The sequence below is a fragment of the Platichthys flesus genome, chromosome 11, assembly GCF_949316205.1.
Source record: "Platichthys flesus chromosome 11, fPlaFle2.1, whole genome shotgun sequence".
Taxonomy (NCBI): Eukaryota; Metazoa; Chordata; class Actinopteri; order Pleuronectiformes; family Pleuronectidae; genus Platichthys; species Platichthys flesus.
Genome location: NC_084955.1, coordinates 11632880 through 11649103, shown reverse-complemented (window position 1 = coordinate 11649103; position 16224 = coordinate 11632880). Strand labels below are relative to the sequence as shown.

At 40.6% G+C, this 16224-nt stretch overlaps 1 protein-coding gene across 1 annotated transcript in view; it reads left to right on the top strand.

Moving 5' to 3' along the window:
• cdkal1 (CDK5 regulatory subunit associated protein 1-like 1) overlaps positions 1 to 16224 on the top strand; it is a 224467-nt gene that overhangs the window by 56724 nt on the left and 151519 nt on the right. Inside the window, exons 5-6 of the mRNA XM_062399418.1 lie at positions 8354 to 8450; positions 13786 to 13834. Of these exons, the coding sequence (XP_062255402.1) occupies positions 8354 to 8450; positions 13786 to 13834 (146 nt within the window). The remainder of the gene's footprint in view (positions 1 to 8353; positions 8451 to 13785; positions 13835 to 16224) is intronic.

Below are 16224 nucleotides of genomic sequence, written 5' to 3'. Positions count from 1 at the left end.
GTTTTATCTACAACAGTCAACACATAAATCTGATTACCACAGAAACGCTGCACACGGTTCCTTCCTTTTAGACTCACAAATATATCTAACTTCATCTATACATGCAGACATTTGTTCCAATAAAGATAAAGAATAAAGATATATGTTTTTTTGATAATTCCATCGAACAAACAATTTGATGAACGAAAAAACAATCCTGTGAGTGAACTTGTGAGTGTTGTTTGTCAGTTGTGTCCGGGTGAGGGGTTGCTCCTATACCTTTGTCCCATAATGGCCTCGCCTATAGAAAACAGGACTTTGCATTAGAAATAGGACTCTTGGGACTCTTAGTGGGATTCAGCGTCGGGTTACCCCCTCTTCACTGCTCATTCAAGTGCTCATCTCTCATGCAATTCCCTGCCCATATGTGTGTCTGCATGTGTTTGGGAATTCTCAGCTGTTTTTCCCCCCCTGCTTTTTATATCAGCATTTTCCCTATTATGAACCATTCAAGCGGCGTATACAACTCATTTACAGTGATGCAATATTTATCACATATTCTAGTCATTTTTACAAGACAGATGTCATCCATTTCACAGCACCGGGCAGGTGTGTGAGGCTTCTCTCTTTTTTTTTAAAGGCCATAATCTGAAAGCCTTGCATTTCCTCTGACTGGCCTTTACTAGGCCCATGTTGGCAATTGGGCTGCATTCTATCTCTGATACACCCGGAGGCCGTGCGAGCCAGTCATAAACCAGCCACATTATAGGTGTATTGATTGGTCAACAGATTGCCTGTATCCTGTAAAACGCAGCTCTATGTATGCCTTTATTAACCACGCTGGCTATAAACTGAATAAAACTGAAAACAAGTCAGATGTTTTTTTTATTCTATTGTCTTTTATCAGGTCGTCATGGGGTTTCATTGTGGTAACTCAGATTAGGCTTAGCTCTCTGCTCCTATCAAACCTGTGTTCTGGCCTTTGCATCTTGTTTGAAGGATCTTTTAGGGTTTTAGGTATACATCACTTACTACAACTCACTTTTATAGACCTGCTTTCATGTAATTAGTATTACCTCGTATTGATTAAATTATACATCCCATTTCCTGCCTTTTTTTATTCCTTCCTCACCTTGCTTTTATTTGTTCTGTTATTTAATTTGGGTTTTGCTCTCATTCAGTTTTATTCGTTTTGGACCACAGATCTAGTGTCCAGTGAAACACAACAGCGGTTGACGTGTGTGACTTGTGTGCGTGAGTGAGAAAGAGAGAGATCTCAGGGGGGTTCAGCAGCTTTACTTCTCGAACCTCTCTCTCATCCCTCAATCACTATCTTCTATTACGGCCTCCAAGCTCTCGTCCTCCCTCCTTTATTTCCTGTTGTCATCCCCCTCTCCCTACATGGTGAATAAGATGTGCACCGTTTTTTTCCTTCCTTTACTCCTCAAGTCTTACTTTCATGCAATACAAGTCGGATATTTGATTTCAACATGGTTGGATGGATTTTTGTATAAAAGAAAATATTAAGTATTGACATTTGTAGTTTTACTTTAAAAGTATGTGTTCCTTATTTAACCCCCTGAGCTAGATTACATATTCAGTTTTCAATAGAATGTAGAATAATGATGAAATAGGATTTTGAGAGTTTTCTAGTCCACACAAACCTATTTTTAGACAGGCTCATATCATTATGAAAGGTTAGGGTTTAACCCTGAGCTGACTTTGAGACTCACTGTCTCTCCCTCTGCATCTTGTTATGTTTACCTGACTATTATTTCAGTTTGACACTCACTACCACCTTGCTTACTTCTGCTTATCTCTCGTTTATAAAGATGTCCTTTTGACAGTTTCCTGTCGATCACTAAATAACAACCTTTATTTCCTCTTTCTCTCTCTCTCAGTTACATCTCTTACAGACCCCTGGTCTTATACATTAACGGCTTTTATTTAGTTCACTTTGTCAGCAGTCAGATCCCTCGGACCCAGAGTTAGCTGCTGTTTTATTTATACCGTTTGTATTTTGACAGTTGTTTGAGGAAACTTTTCCTGTATGCTTATTCACAGAGGAGAGGCTGTGTTTTCAATTAGAGTAACTATTCGTGTTTTCTCCGGATTTGTTCGGTTTGGGCTGTCAGCCAGTAATGGAGATGCATCTGCTGCTAGAGTAAAAACATTAAATAAATAAACACACATCATGGTCTCTTAATTAGAGGTAAGTAATCAGAAGTAAGTTTAGATATTGGATTGTAAAAAAACATAGAATTGAAATCCAAGACCTTGATTAGATTGTTGTATACATTTAAATTTGCAAAAAGAAATATCCAAAGTAGTTGACTGAACACATTTGCTCTATCTGTGGTACACTCACTTACACACTCATGCACACACCAGCTCACATCTTAATTACTGAAGCTTGATGGGTACTTAACCTTACCCCTTGCTGCTTATGCTAATGCAGAGAGGTCAGGAGTGTGCTGATTGGCTGGCTCGCTGTCAACTCAGCCAGAAACAACTGTCAGAGTGCAGATGAGGGGATGAAGGAAAAGATGAGACAGAGGAGCAAGGACAGGGGAAATAAGGGAAGGGGGAAGAAAGTGGGGGTAGAGAACGTAGGGATGTAATGGATAATAAATCAGTTACACTCGGTTAAATTGGAATGCAGTGATTTTGCTTTAGGACAAAAATGTTAGCTGAATTAGGTAAAGAAAAATCTGAAAAAGCAGATTTAAACATTAGACAGATGGCATTTTAACTCATTTTCCGAACAGTAGAGGTCACAGAGCACACAGCACACAGAGCTAATCACGATGCAGATCTGTACATCCTAGTTACACCACTCTTACCAGTATGACCTCATCCTTTAAGCAACATGTTTGTTAGGGACCATATGGCCAGCTCTCTGTGAGTAATGAGCCAGCCCCCCACCATGTAGTGCTCTGTAGGGCTGAGGGTGTTTAGCAGCAGGAAGAGTCATTGAAAGGACACGCGCACGCACACACACACACACACACAGACACGGAAAGTTGTTCTCCATGACTTCATTGGACATAACCTGATATTAGGTGATGCAATCACAAGTGGACGTCTGTTAGGTTTGAATGCACCCAAGACTCATTTGGGATGCTTTGTGTGCATGTGTGTGCGTAACATTTTCATTCGACCACATTTTCTTAGCTTAACGCAAATGTGTCCTGAAGGATTGTCTACTCAGCTGACGTTCTCTGGATAATGGAAGTAATACCAATCTGGTGACAATCTATTATTAACCAACATTTTATTTATTTAAAGGATAATGTTTCATTTTCAAGAACAATCTGTACACAATAAAATGTAATACACAGAACAAACTTTGATTCATTCTTATAAGGGCATGGAGAGGGAGGACGGGAAGACCACTGACCTTGCTTCCACCCTTCATGTCAATGCCACTTAGTGACAGCAGAGGGTATTAAAACCCAGCGACCATTATGTCGAAATGAACGACGCAGTTTTACAGAACTAAATATAATAATAACAAACCATTCTCAAGAATTAATATGAGCTCAATATCTGCTTTAGCTAAGCTTGAACTCAGGCCTCCCTCCTGGTCTGTGTGTATCTGAACTGGGTGCTCGTTAGCTTGAATGTGATCAGACGGATCAAGGGAGATTACTCCAGAGGTGATTCTCATTAAGTTTTAGTTCTTTGCCTTGGGGAACATTTTCACTTAAGGAAGTGATCAGAAGTCGCAGGATTTGTGGGATTTCTCGACACTGCATGCACGTACCCCACCAGGAGGACATCTTGCAGCATGCGGTCCTTCTGTACCAGGGGTGCAGCTGGGACTCGTACTAGTGACAGACACGATTGGTGGCCAACATGTGGCGACGACTTAAAATGACAAGATTGGCCATGATGATGGTTGAAGAAATAAAAAAAAAGAAAGTGAGCTCTTCTCGAAACACGACGCACAACGAACAGAGTCAGGAAATGAACTTAATCAATTTGTTTTATTTAGCTAACCACTAACTCTATTCAAACTTTATCTTAATACATGTACATGATTTGAAAAAATGTTTAGCCATATTCTTTTACATCGACTTGGACGCTTTCAGACATTTGTTGCAGTTGTGAGAACATAAGCATCGTGGCTTACTTATATGATAATGTCACTGCATTTCCGCCACAGTCATATAAATCCTATGCTATAGAAGATCCAGGCGGAAAGGGTCTCCTTTCACTTCAAGTTTTGTTGAAAGAAAGTTGAAAAGGCCCTTATATAGGTCATGCACTGTGGTCCATCTTAATGCCGAGTTATTTTAATGTCATATTTACTACAAGGGGCTTCTCCAAGTCAACCTGATCAATTCAGTTGGACATTTAGTCCGCTCCAATTTGACTGATTCACTGTGTCCACTCAGCTGTTAAAAACCAGTATGTACAGCACAGCCCTCCCTAACATACATGTATACCGCAGAGGTCATACATGTATGCATAGATGAGTGTTTGCTGTTTGCCATTACCATCCGTGACCATTGGTATGTGTGTGTGCATGTGTGGTCTTGAGGCTATAGAGAGCATGGAGTTGACAGGGGGCCGTAGAGATTTAGGGCTAGGTGCCAAGGAAACGTGTTTGTGTGTGTGTGTGTGTGTGTTTGTGCCTGTGCGTGTGCGTCTGCGAGCACACCTCGTCCTCTGATCTCGGGGGACATCTGCTCTGGTCCGGGTCACTGGCAGCGAGCGCTCAGTCGGGCTCAAAAGTATCACCACGGCAACTGCATCACATAATCCCATTCCATCTCATCCCATCCAGGAACCGTGTGCGACGTGATTGGCCTGTTCCCCCCTGGGGCGCTGAGGCGACGGATCAGGCAGCGTCTGCTTACTCGCTGTGTCAGCTATGGCTCTGGGTGTGTGGGCGGGGAGCAAGTAGCGCATTAAAGGAACGTTTGGCGCATTTTGGCAGGAGACTGCGTGAATTATGCAGACGCACCCCTAGAGTGAGTGAGTGAGTGAGTGAGTGAGTGAGTGAGTGAGTGAGTGAGTGTGTGTGTGTGTGTGTGTGTGTGTGTGTGTGTGTGTGTGTGTGTGTGTGTGTGTGTGTGTGTGTGTGTGTGTGTGTGTGTGTGTGTGTGTGTGTGTGTGTGTGTGTGTGTGTGTGTGTGTGTGTGTGTGTGTGTGTGTGTGTGTGTGTGTGTGTGTGTGTGTGTGTGTGTGTGTGTGCGTGCGCTCAGTGATGCCAGTGTGGGTCCCTCATGAGGAACAGTTTGGGGGGAACAAGTTACTCTAAGCAGATAAATCCCTCTTTTTGGCTTCATCCGTCTCACTTCACCCAGTCTTGGAAGTTTACATCATTCCCACTTTAAGTATTTACCAGCATCACGATTCTACAGCTATAAAGTGCTCCCTGCCTCTGTGTGTTTTCTGCATGTTTTTACACCAGAACAGAGATTTTAAGTAGCTGGATATTATTCCCTTATTTTCTATAATAAAGGGCTGTTGATAAAGCTATAAACATACATGTACAATAATAACATGCATTCCCGAGGATCAATGGAAGTACAGTTTCTCTGAACGTGCTGTTAGAACACTTTAGTCTGTGGTGAGGCGTCACATTCAGCGGACTTTCTTCTTCCTCCATGTGTCATCTTTTTTGGCATCTTAAGTGATTTGTTGCTACCTGCTCAACACTTACAGGAATTAGATGAAGAAATAAAAAAATGAGGAGACTAAAATAAACCTGAATAATACAAACAGCTCAGAATAATAATCGAAAACTAATCATAAAAAAGTTTTCACTCTGCCTTCATCTCCCCTCCCTTCATCTCCCCACTCATCTCTCACCAACTGTAGCTTTCATCTATCCCTCCGTTCCTCGTTTTGTTTGTCTGCCTTCACCTCTCTCTCTCTCGCTCTGCTCTCTTGCTCACCCCCTCCACCTCCATCACTCTGCCTGTCTTTGCTTTGCCGAGGAATACAAACACAGCCTGAATTAAAACCCAACTGACAGTTTGCATCCAGTTTCTTTGCTCCTCCCATGATTCCCTCCTCACTTACACAGCTACCCACTTTCATCCCTCTCTCCCTCCCTCTCTCTCTCTTACTCCAACTGTCAGGAGGCTTCATTATTAAAGATTCATGGTGGAGTCTGGGCAGCTCCTCCAAAAGCTTTTGTCAGACAGACCGAGTGTCTCAAATCACACTGCCACTAACTGGAGGTGACATACCGACTCGCACACATCCGCATGCGCACACTCGAAACACGCACACATACACTCACTCTTATAGTGGTTTGCTACAGTATTTACTGTCTGACGGGCCTTTTAAATTCACATCTTGATTTTTAGTGCTGGTTTTCATTTCTATTAATAAGTAATTGTAAATAAATACATTATGTTTTTACATTACATTGTGTTATACAATATAACATGGCCAGTAACAGGAAAACGTTCTATAACAAAGGTTCATATTTATGTACCAATCTCAACAAATGTTGGTTCAGCCTTTAATATTCATATTCCGTCCTTTAGACTTTATTGTAGATGACAGATTTGATCCTCCTTGTCATGGATGATGCCAGCGTAAACAAATCTGTGGCGAGATTTGCTGCCATTATTCACAGATGATTCCTTTCAGCTGGTGTTTGTTAAAGCAGTCTCTTTTTTTCCCCCTTGCTTTACCTTCTGTTTTAAAATACTGACTCCAAAGGTTTTCTATTGGATTGAAGTCAAGGGACATGTCTGGTCAGTTCATAGTTTTCTCTTTCCTTCTTCTGTAAAGACTCTTGTGTGAACTTTGCATTTTGTTTTAAATAAGGTTCCTTCAAGCTTGTTGCTGGTTGGGAGTTATTCACTTCAGTATTTGGTATATGAATTACATTCACAAGGCAACCTTTACATTTCTTTTTCTATTGCACCACATTATGCCGCATTGGAACAAATATATTTTATTTTTGTCTGACCAAAGTATGCAGACCAGGCCTCTTTTCATGTTCTTTGGCAGAGTTGTATCTATCTCTTATTTATTTTTGTATGCGTTTCCCTTCTTTTTGGAGGCCATATAAAGAGTTTGACTTCTTGCAATGTCCTCCCAACTTTCTGCTCAGTCACTGAGACACCAATTTCCTCAGATAATCCTTCCAGATAATCCTGTTATTGGAAGCATGTCTCTTCCTCTAAGGCTGAACCACTACAAATGTGTTTCGGCTTATGTTCAGTAGCCTACAGACACTTGTGTACCCTCTCCCATTTTTTATGAAGTCTCACAATCTAATTTAGTTTCAGAACAACACCATGTTATATTAGACCAAATCTAAACACAGAAAGCTGTGCGTTTTTTTTATAACCTGGCTCACTTAATTGGCCACAATTGCTAATCATATTTTTGCTAACTTAAGTTAAACTGAAGTTGCAATTTGTGACCTATACTTTTAATGCAGTCTACTTAACCTTAATTGAACATTAAATCAAATGCCCTACACTTAAAAATGGGTATTTAAAAAAAATTGGTAAATGTTATTGTTGCGGCTAAAAACAGAGATTTCACCCTGTTTTGCTAGATGTAATGGAATTTGCTCTACGCGTTCTTATTGCGTTAACATGAAATAGACATACAGATGGACGGGCTGATGTCCGTACAGACAGGCAACCCAAAAACACAGTGCTTCTGGCCATGGCTGTTGCTGGCACTGAGGCATAAACAAATCTGTTGTTCCCATTTTAGATAATCAGACATAACAAACAAACCAATTATCACATTTACAAAGTCTGAATTTACACTGTGGGATTTACCTTGAGCAAATTCTTTTTCTCAAGGGCATTCCATGAGGGAATAGCTCACATGCCACTGGGGAAAACAAGCCGTGTTCTCCTTGTAGCAGGAAACTCTCCCCAACATTGTTTTCCTTTCTCACGTTGAAATGCATTCTAAAACCTAAGCATTGTTTGAAAACAACCACCTAACACCTGCAGCTTCTCTGAAAAGCTGACAGAATTGCCAACATTAACATCTAAAATCTCCCTTTCATCATTGTTTTCCTCAAGGAAACTCTGCTGCATCTTTTCAGTATCGCTTCCCTCCCTTAAATTGTCAGCCACTGTCTGACACGCAACTTCAGAAACTTTTTCCAAACCAGCTAACTGTATTAACCATACTATGCTTCGCCATTCTCCCAAATCACGATGTGTTCCATCAATCACTCGATGACATTGTATAAAATGTCTCATCCTGCTCTCAAGGGAAAAGCTCACAAACCTCACATGTGTTCTTAAAGGTATATACCCCCATATGCTGCATTTAAATGGGTTAAAGAAGGCTGAGACTTGGAATTGTGCACAGTGTTGGTGCTAAAATGTAATCTTTTCTTCTGTCATTTTCTTTGTATTTGTTTTGACAGAAAAGCTCAAGAACAGGAGAAAAAGGTGGTACTAGCAGGTTGCGTTCCCCAGGCCCAGCCACGTATGGACTACCTCAAAGGACTCAGCATCATTGGGGTATGTATCCATATTCATGTTTGTGCGTTTGAACTTACTTATCTGACAGCAATGACCTGAATGTTGTAGGGATAGGCTCACACAAAAATATATATTTCTACCTGGGTCCCTTTGTTGGCCTTTATTTGTGTCTAATGGGTTCACTTTGAGGAGTTCGCACAGGCGCGCACACACACACACACACACACACACACACACACACACTGAGACTAAGATGGATTGACCTGTCATTCACCTTGCTGCCAACCTGCTGTGTCTGTTCTATTCTGGCCTCCCTGCCGCTTGGTGGATCAATAGACATCCCTGGGAGACAAAACTCCAGACTGCTAAGATGAACAGGGTGGAGAATAGAAAAGCAGGAAGAGTATATGATGGAAGGAGGTAGAAAAGTACAAGACAAAGAGGAAACCGGGAGAGGCGGAAAAGAGCCTGAGGACGCTGAAAAGAAAGAAAGAAAGGAAGCATGAAGACTTTGACAGATAAGGCCCAATGGAAAGAGGAAATATGACATTGGCATGAATAACACGGACCCCTGTTTAACGAGTCTGCGCCTGTATATAGGACATAGATGCCAAAATTAACCGTGTCTAGAGCTGGTCGTCAACCGCAGTGAACAATGTTTAAAAGACAACTGAGAGCGCTGAAATTAATTAACTAGAATGTCTCTGAGCGTTACAGGTTTTTATTTTACAATATGCCGCCCCAGTTCATTTTTACCAACCCATGTTGTTTCCTGCATAAAACTGTCAGCATGAACTTCTCAGTCGGCTTTAATTTGATTATACAGTAAGTTTCCCACTTTGAGATGCAAACCCCTTTGACACCATCCCATACATAATGCATGGGTTAGTTTCTAGGTTCAACGCCAAATAGGTAAAATGATTCTAAAAGCTGTGCAGTGTTTTTTCTTATTTTTGCATAAATCTAACGGTCAAATGTGTGTGTGTGTGTTTTGACTTGTTAACACCAAATAGAACATTTCCCACCAGGGTAGAAACATCTAATATATTGAGCCCTAAGCTATCTGATGTATTGAAAACGACAGGGCCAGTGACTTATGTGAAGACCTCATTGCTTAAGGCTCTGAGCAATTTCTGAACAGTCTTTCTTATTCCCCCTTTTTTTAAAGGTATATGGCAACTGCCCCTCTAAATGTTGATAGTGTTCAGTCAGTGAGGTGAGAGAGGTGAGGGTTACAGACACAGGGAAGCCAACGAAAAAAAAAATGGTGTTGAGGCTAAAGGGAAAACCTCACCTCACATCAGTGAAGTGACAGAAATATGAAGATGAAACAACATCTTTGAATCAGTTATCTAAAGCCCTCTTCTCTACAGTTGTCCGTGACACCTAAAAAGGATTTTGGCTTTTTGCAAATTTTTGATTACAGTCCCTCAAGTGTCTATTCTTACATATGGTGTATGATAAAATGTGATATAGAATTTTGAAATGGTCTCACCTTAGTTACGACAAAAGGGAAGTATTTTAATAATTGATAAAGGGTTTTTATTTGTGTTTTTCTTCATGCTGTCACTCTACACACCCTGCAAAGTCATTGAGTCTACTTTATTGTCTACTTTTAAGTGAAGGGCCTTGGTGGGGCATGAATGAAGTTATTTTTTGTCAAAATCACATCAGACATTCCAACATTAATAAGCAATGAGAGGTTTTCAAAAAAGTCCTTATAGTTGAGCTCCGTGTATTAAGACATTTAATCCATGTTAAGCAGAGCTAACTAATTATTGTATTTCTATGAACGCCTACTGTTCGAATTAGATTATATCATTTAAATCACCACAGAAAACCTTGATCTTGATTTGATATAATGCTTGACTTTATTTGCTTCCATTAATAAAACAAACTGCCTTGACGAAAATGGGGATAAATCAAACTGTCCAAGGTTGATTACTACCTCCTGTTTAAAAATAAGGGGGTTTGGGGGATGGGGAGGTTTCTCGGATGTTAAGTTAAATATCCTTCGCCATAAATAATGTAATAGAATTTAAGTAAACATGCCACTGTGTTACACAATTACAATCAAGGCAAGTGGCAGGTATGTGTTATACAATTACATACAGATAAACTGGTTTATATATGTTATAGCCTTCAGGGCGAGGCAGAAACAGCTGGGAAGTTTACCACTGCTGGTCTTTCATTGTTATGAGTAGACTGGATTATGCATTGATACACACAAACACACTTTTGTGTATTCCCTTGCCCCCAACCTGGACCATCAGAGGTAAAATGCCCAGCCCTAAAACCAGGTCTCACCCCTCAAACATCCCTATGGAAATTTGAGAACTGAATACCTCCTCATAACAATGGCTTCAACTAAAACTGTCCTTACAGCCATAGAAAGACAACTACACACTGACAGATGCAGGCATGAACAGGCGCACATGGTTCACACACCCTGACAGAGGTATACTAGCCCCCCCCCATATACCTGGTAGTTACAATCAGCCTCACAATGGCGGTGACAGTTGGTGGGTTATGCAAATGACATGCAAATAAGCAGTTGTGAATTTGTATATAGTGATTGCACTAACGGCTAGATAAGGGGAGTAGTTAAAAAGAGTGCTTCCTGTTGAATTCACTCGTTTTAATCAAGCTGCATGTGTGTCAGCTTTTGTGTGTGTTTCTGTTGTGTTTCGCCGTCTGCAGTTGCTGGGAAATGAACGGCGGTGTATTGTGCGTAACGTACACAGGCAAGTCACGCAAGCTCAAAGTGTTTTGCATGTCCGAAGCAGACATGCCACTGCCTATATCAGACATGCGTTACACACACATTCACACACCAGCAGAGAGCTTGCAGGGTAATCTGAGAATTACAGTGGGTCAGCAATGTTGTAAACATACATCACGCTTATACGTATACCGTGCAATTAATTAATTAATTAATTAAAAATGTTTTATTTTGTAGTTCTGCGCTGAGAATAGAAATAAAGAAAAAACTGAGTTTAAGAAACTGAACAAATCAAAATCAAGAAATCTGTCCGTCTTATGTTGGACAACTGTTCATTTGTTCAACAGGCTGGTTCGCAAACAACAACTGATTCTCCAGTTTATGGTCCTGCGTACTGAATTGAGCTTCACTGAACTTTGAATAACTGGTGAACAGCTCTTTGTGCAGCTTCGGGGTCAAGCAGCCTGTTTTAACTTGCTGTAGCTTGATCACTTCAGGTCACACTTGCTGTTTCTGAAAGAAAGCTGGAAGCAGCATCTCCACAGGTTAATCAAACAGACCATTTCAAACAGGCAGATTTAGATCCGGCTTTGCACTCATTTATTAAAAAAGCTAATCTGAAAAAATCTCCTTGACAAAATTATTGTACGCATTGCCGTGAAACTTCCAATCTCTTTCTGCTATGATACTTGTAATCACTAGAGCTCATCAAGAGTGACCATCTGATTCTCTGTCTCGTCTCTTACCAAGGCTCTTCTCCTGATTGCTCACTTGACAACTCACTTCATTCACTTAAGTCAGGCTCCAGAGAGAGTCCTGGTTGTTGAAATGTGTCAAACCTGATGGTTTCTTTTTCCGTTGAAGCTCATTTACCTCAAGATCCACCATTTATTGTATTGTGAGATGCTCCTCTGTTCACCACAGTTGTGATGAGTGGTTACCTGTGTAACCACAGCATTCAAGTCAGTTTAAACCAGTGTGGCCTTTTACCTCTGACCTCAAAAGTGCTGCTCACTTAATGATTTGCTTTTTCGTCCCGTCCTGAGTAAATTCTAGTGGCTGATGTGTGAAAATCTCGGACCAGCCCATCTTGCAGAGAAATTCAGGCAATGGTCAAAGTTACTGAGATCCTACTTTACCCCTAGTCGAAGGTTTGAAGTGAATATTACCTGAAGCTCCTGACCTGCAGCTGCATGGTTCTATGCACCACACTGCTGCCACATGATTGACTGATTTAGATACTTGCAAAAATAAGGAGTTCATAGTGAAGTGCTTGGTGAGTCTATATATATTCCTTAATAAAACAAAACTCAATGAGCACATGAAGTGGGATTTAGTGATTAGAATGGACTGGTGAGATCTGAAATAATGGTTACATTATAAATGATACTTTAACCTATTGAGGGCAGAGGGACACCTGCTGCTCTTCTGAATGGTGCCAGATTGCCTGGCTAGAGGAAAATAGTTCACTTCAGTGTGTAACATGCTTATAACTGCTGCCTGCAAAGCACAGCATGCATCTGTGTGAGTGTGTTTGAAAGAAGGGTTACACTGGGTAATGGGCCTGGAGGCATTGAGAGCTGGCACTAAGGGTTTGAGCATAGCCCTCTAAGAATAGCGAAAGTGAGAGAATTAGATGTAGAGGGGATGCTGGAAGGAATAAAAGGGAAAGTCATGGCATTGAATTTTTTTTTTTTTTTTCTTTTCTTTCCCCCACTTCTTTTCCGCTCTGTACAGCCTTATATGTCACTTCCACTTATTGTCCTCCTAAGGATAGTGGATGAGTAAAATAAGTGCTGTTCTCAGAATTCTGGCTCTTTTAATATCCAGTCAAACCTTCCACTCCGGCTTCTATTTGTGTCCAACGTGAAAGCAACATCTTGCTCGTTTTTACCTCCACCAAGGAGGTTATGTTTCCATTGCAGTTTGTTTGTTAGTTTTCAGGATTACAGAAAAACTTCTGATTTCAATGAAATTGTGTTTAGATGTGAAGCACAACACAAGTAAGAACATATATGGACTTTTGAAGGGATTCGGATAAATGGGCAGATCGTTTTCTTTTCACTTTCTTTAACATTGCGAGATAGAGCATTAGCCTCGGTGGAGGTATGTGCTCTCCTAGTGTTTTTTAGTCCCTTCATCATTTAGTGGTAGTTCCAGAGTTACCTATGGAGCTGCAGGATTTTCATCCGAGGATAATATTTAGATTCTTCATTACATGATTCAGTTTTATTCTCTCATATTCTAATTATGTGTTCTTGCTGAATTGTTCCCTCTATAATCATATGTCTGCCATTCTCTCTTCCTCTTTCGTTTCCTCCTTCTGCTCTCATCCATGAATGCTCACTCCAAGACCGCGTCTCTGTCGATACATAATATACGTTATTTTTACAGCTGCATCGACACGCAGTGGCATTTAAGAAATCTATACCACTTCATCCAGGCTGGAAAAACCGCGGCGTCTTCTTTTGCACTTGTTTGTCCGTGTGCTTATACCCCACATCGTCTTTGTGTATATTTACATGCCCACCTTGTTTAAGTGTGGATCAGTTTATGTGTGTTTGTGGGTTGTCAATATCAGGCTTTTGTTTGACCTTGTGGACTTGGCTCATCAGCATCAATAAACTTCTCCCCTGTGTGTCTGTATTTCAGGTCCAGCAGATTGATCGAGTGGTGGAAGTCGTGGATGAGGCAATTAAAGGTATTTTGACACACAAAAAAACATACAAAGCGCACACACTCACACACACACACACACCACCACGCAGGAGCAGCAATTGTATGAGTGAGCGAGCAGCAACGCATTGATCAGCTAATGTATGAATGAGAATCTTTTTATTATCGTAATGGGAAATGAAGCAGTGGAATCAGCTCCACATATGAATGATTTTCAGTACAGCAGTCTGTCTACTTATTGACAGAAGAGCAGGACGGAGAATGACTGGACTGTCAAAAGCAGGAATATATCTCGGTCCTGAAGAAAAGAACATAATCAAAAATGATAGCTGTGAATTATTAAAAGGTTTTAACAACATTTGATTGTGTCATTGTTGATGGTGATTGTAGTAGAATTGCAAACATTTACAAGAGGAGTCCTAAATTAACAACCGTGAAACATGGGCGAGTAAATCTCAGAGGACTTTCAAAGCACTGCAGGGTAAATGTTTGCATCAACATGGCCATGTAATGAAACATTATGCTACACATATAAAGATGAACGACATGACAGCTCCCCAAATGCAAAGACAAAGCGCTCAGATTGTCTCATGTTGGCTTGCTGCAGTATAGATCATAAAACCCTGCCTCCCCCATGTTAGTGGATGGGGCATTTCTAAATCGTCACAATAAATGATCAATTATTTTTCCCAAAGATGGTTTCCGTAATTTTAGGTCTCGTCACTGATGCAGGGTATTTCGTTAATTTAAAATTTTTGTTTTTAAACATTTATATGATGCTTTAAAAACGGATTGGTCAATCGCATGTACCTGCAGGACCTTGATAATGTGGCTTCACTCTGGATTGCTATTGTGCAGACTTTGCCCCCAAAAGTGCAAAATGGCAGTGTTCATATATCGTTGTTTTTCCTCACTCTTGTTGAGGATTAAGGGCAGGGAATGTCGCACCTTGTTAAGCCCTTTGAGACAAACTGTGATTTGTGAATATGGGCTATACAAATATATTGTAATTGATGGAATGATTTGAGGGATGCATGGCATGCAGGTCACTATCATTTGTTTGATGTCAGGCTAATCAAAAGAGATAAAGGATTAAACCTCTTGAAAAAATAAAGTTGAGAAATAGAGGTTTGAAGTTGTACAAGGCCGACTAGAGTATTATGCAGAGGTTACAGTGAAGAGTTGTTTTGTGTGTCTCCAGTATGCTTAAGACAAAAAAAAGAAACAACACATTTGTAAGCTGAAGTAAAATATTGAATCAGGAAGACATTCATGACCATGAACAAAGCGAGTGCCACACTGCCTGTGTGTCTGCATCCTTGAATCCATCAAAGCTTCTATTCTTGTCCCTGAAGTTCACTTCATAGCTGATCAGGACTTCTTGAATGGTATTTTGGTTTTTATAACTGAAATTGAAAGTAGATTTATTTGCCTGAATAATAAATATACATATATAATGTTTTTTCTTTAAATTTTACTCTGGTTTCTTCAAGGCTGTATTCCACCAGCCATCTTGGCCAAAAGGTTAGAAAGTTAATTTCGGTCTACAAGAGGGTGTTCTTTGTGTTAAATCTCCAAGTGCAGTGTGAGTTGATTTACTGCTTTTTTCATGGTTTAAATTTTATGGAAGTAAATGCACACAAAACTTGACTTGACTACGTTGATGAGTATGATCAGTGATTAAAACCGACCTGTTTTTTAATCTCTATGTGTCTTGCTGTCTGAGTAGCAAGCTAAGTGGTCATCTCCGTCTGAGTGGCTCACAGCGGGACAGACTCACATGGCAGTGATTAGGTCATCCATTTAAACTGTTAGTGAACCAACGCACTCAACAGTTTAATGAAGGTCAGAGCGAGTTTACAGTGTGAGAGTGTCCAGTCAAGCTGTCATTCACCCCCAGCTGTTCTCTAATAAAGAACAGATTGAGTTTACACTGTGTGTGCTGTGTGTGTATGAGTGACTAGCTTGCACTGCAGGCCTCACCCTAATGAAGGACAGCTGAACTGAGGATTCATTTTACAATGTGTCATCAACCCTAAATCGTCTGGCTACACACAAAAACACACAAACACCTACACACAAACTCACTGTGACTTTTATTTCTTCTCTATGATTTTTCAAATTTTTTCCCTATTCTTTCCTCCACCCATTTCTCATAATCTATCTAGGCCCCTTTACCTCTGACACTCAACCCCCCCTCCCTCCCCCTTTTCCTTCATCCATGCCCCCTCCATAGAAACTAATTTCCCCAGTATCGTTACAGCTCTTTATGACCTCGTATAAACTGAGAACTGTTATTTCAGCTCGGAGGCCTGCGCATAAACCTTTAAGCTCCGGGATTTGCCTGTTGTAATGGCTACTAAAATTCTTACTTCAGTGAACTGCTAATAGACACAGTTCTTTGCTGCATCGAAA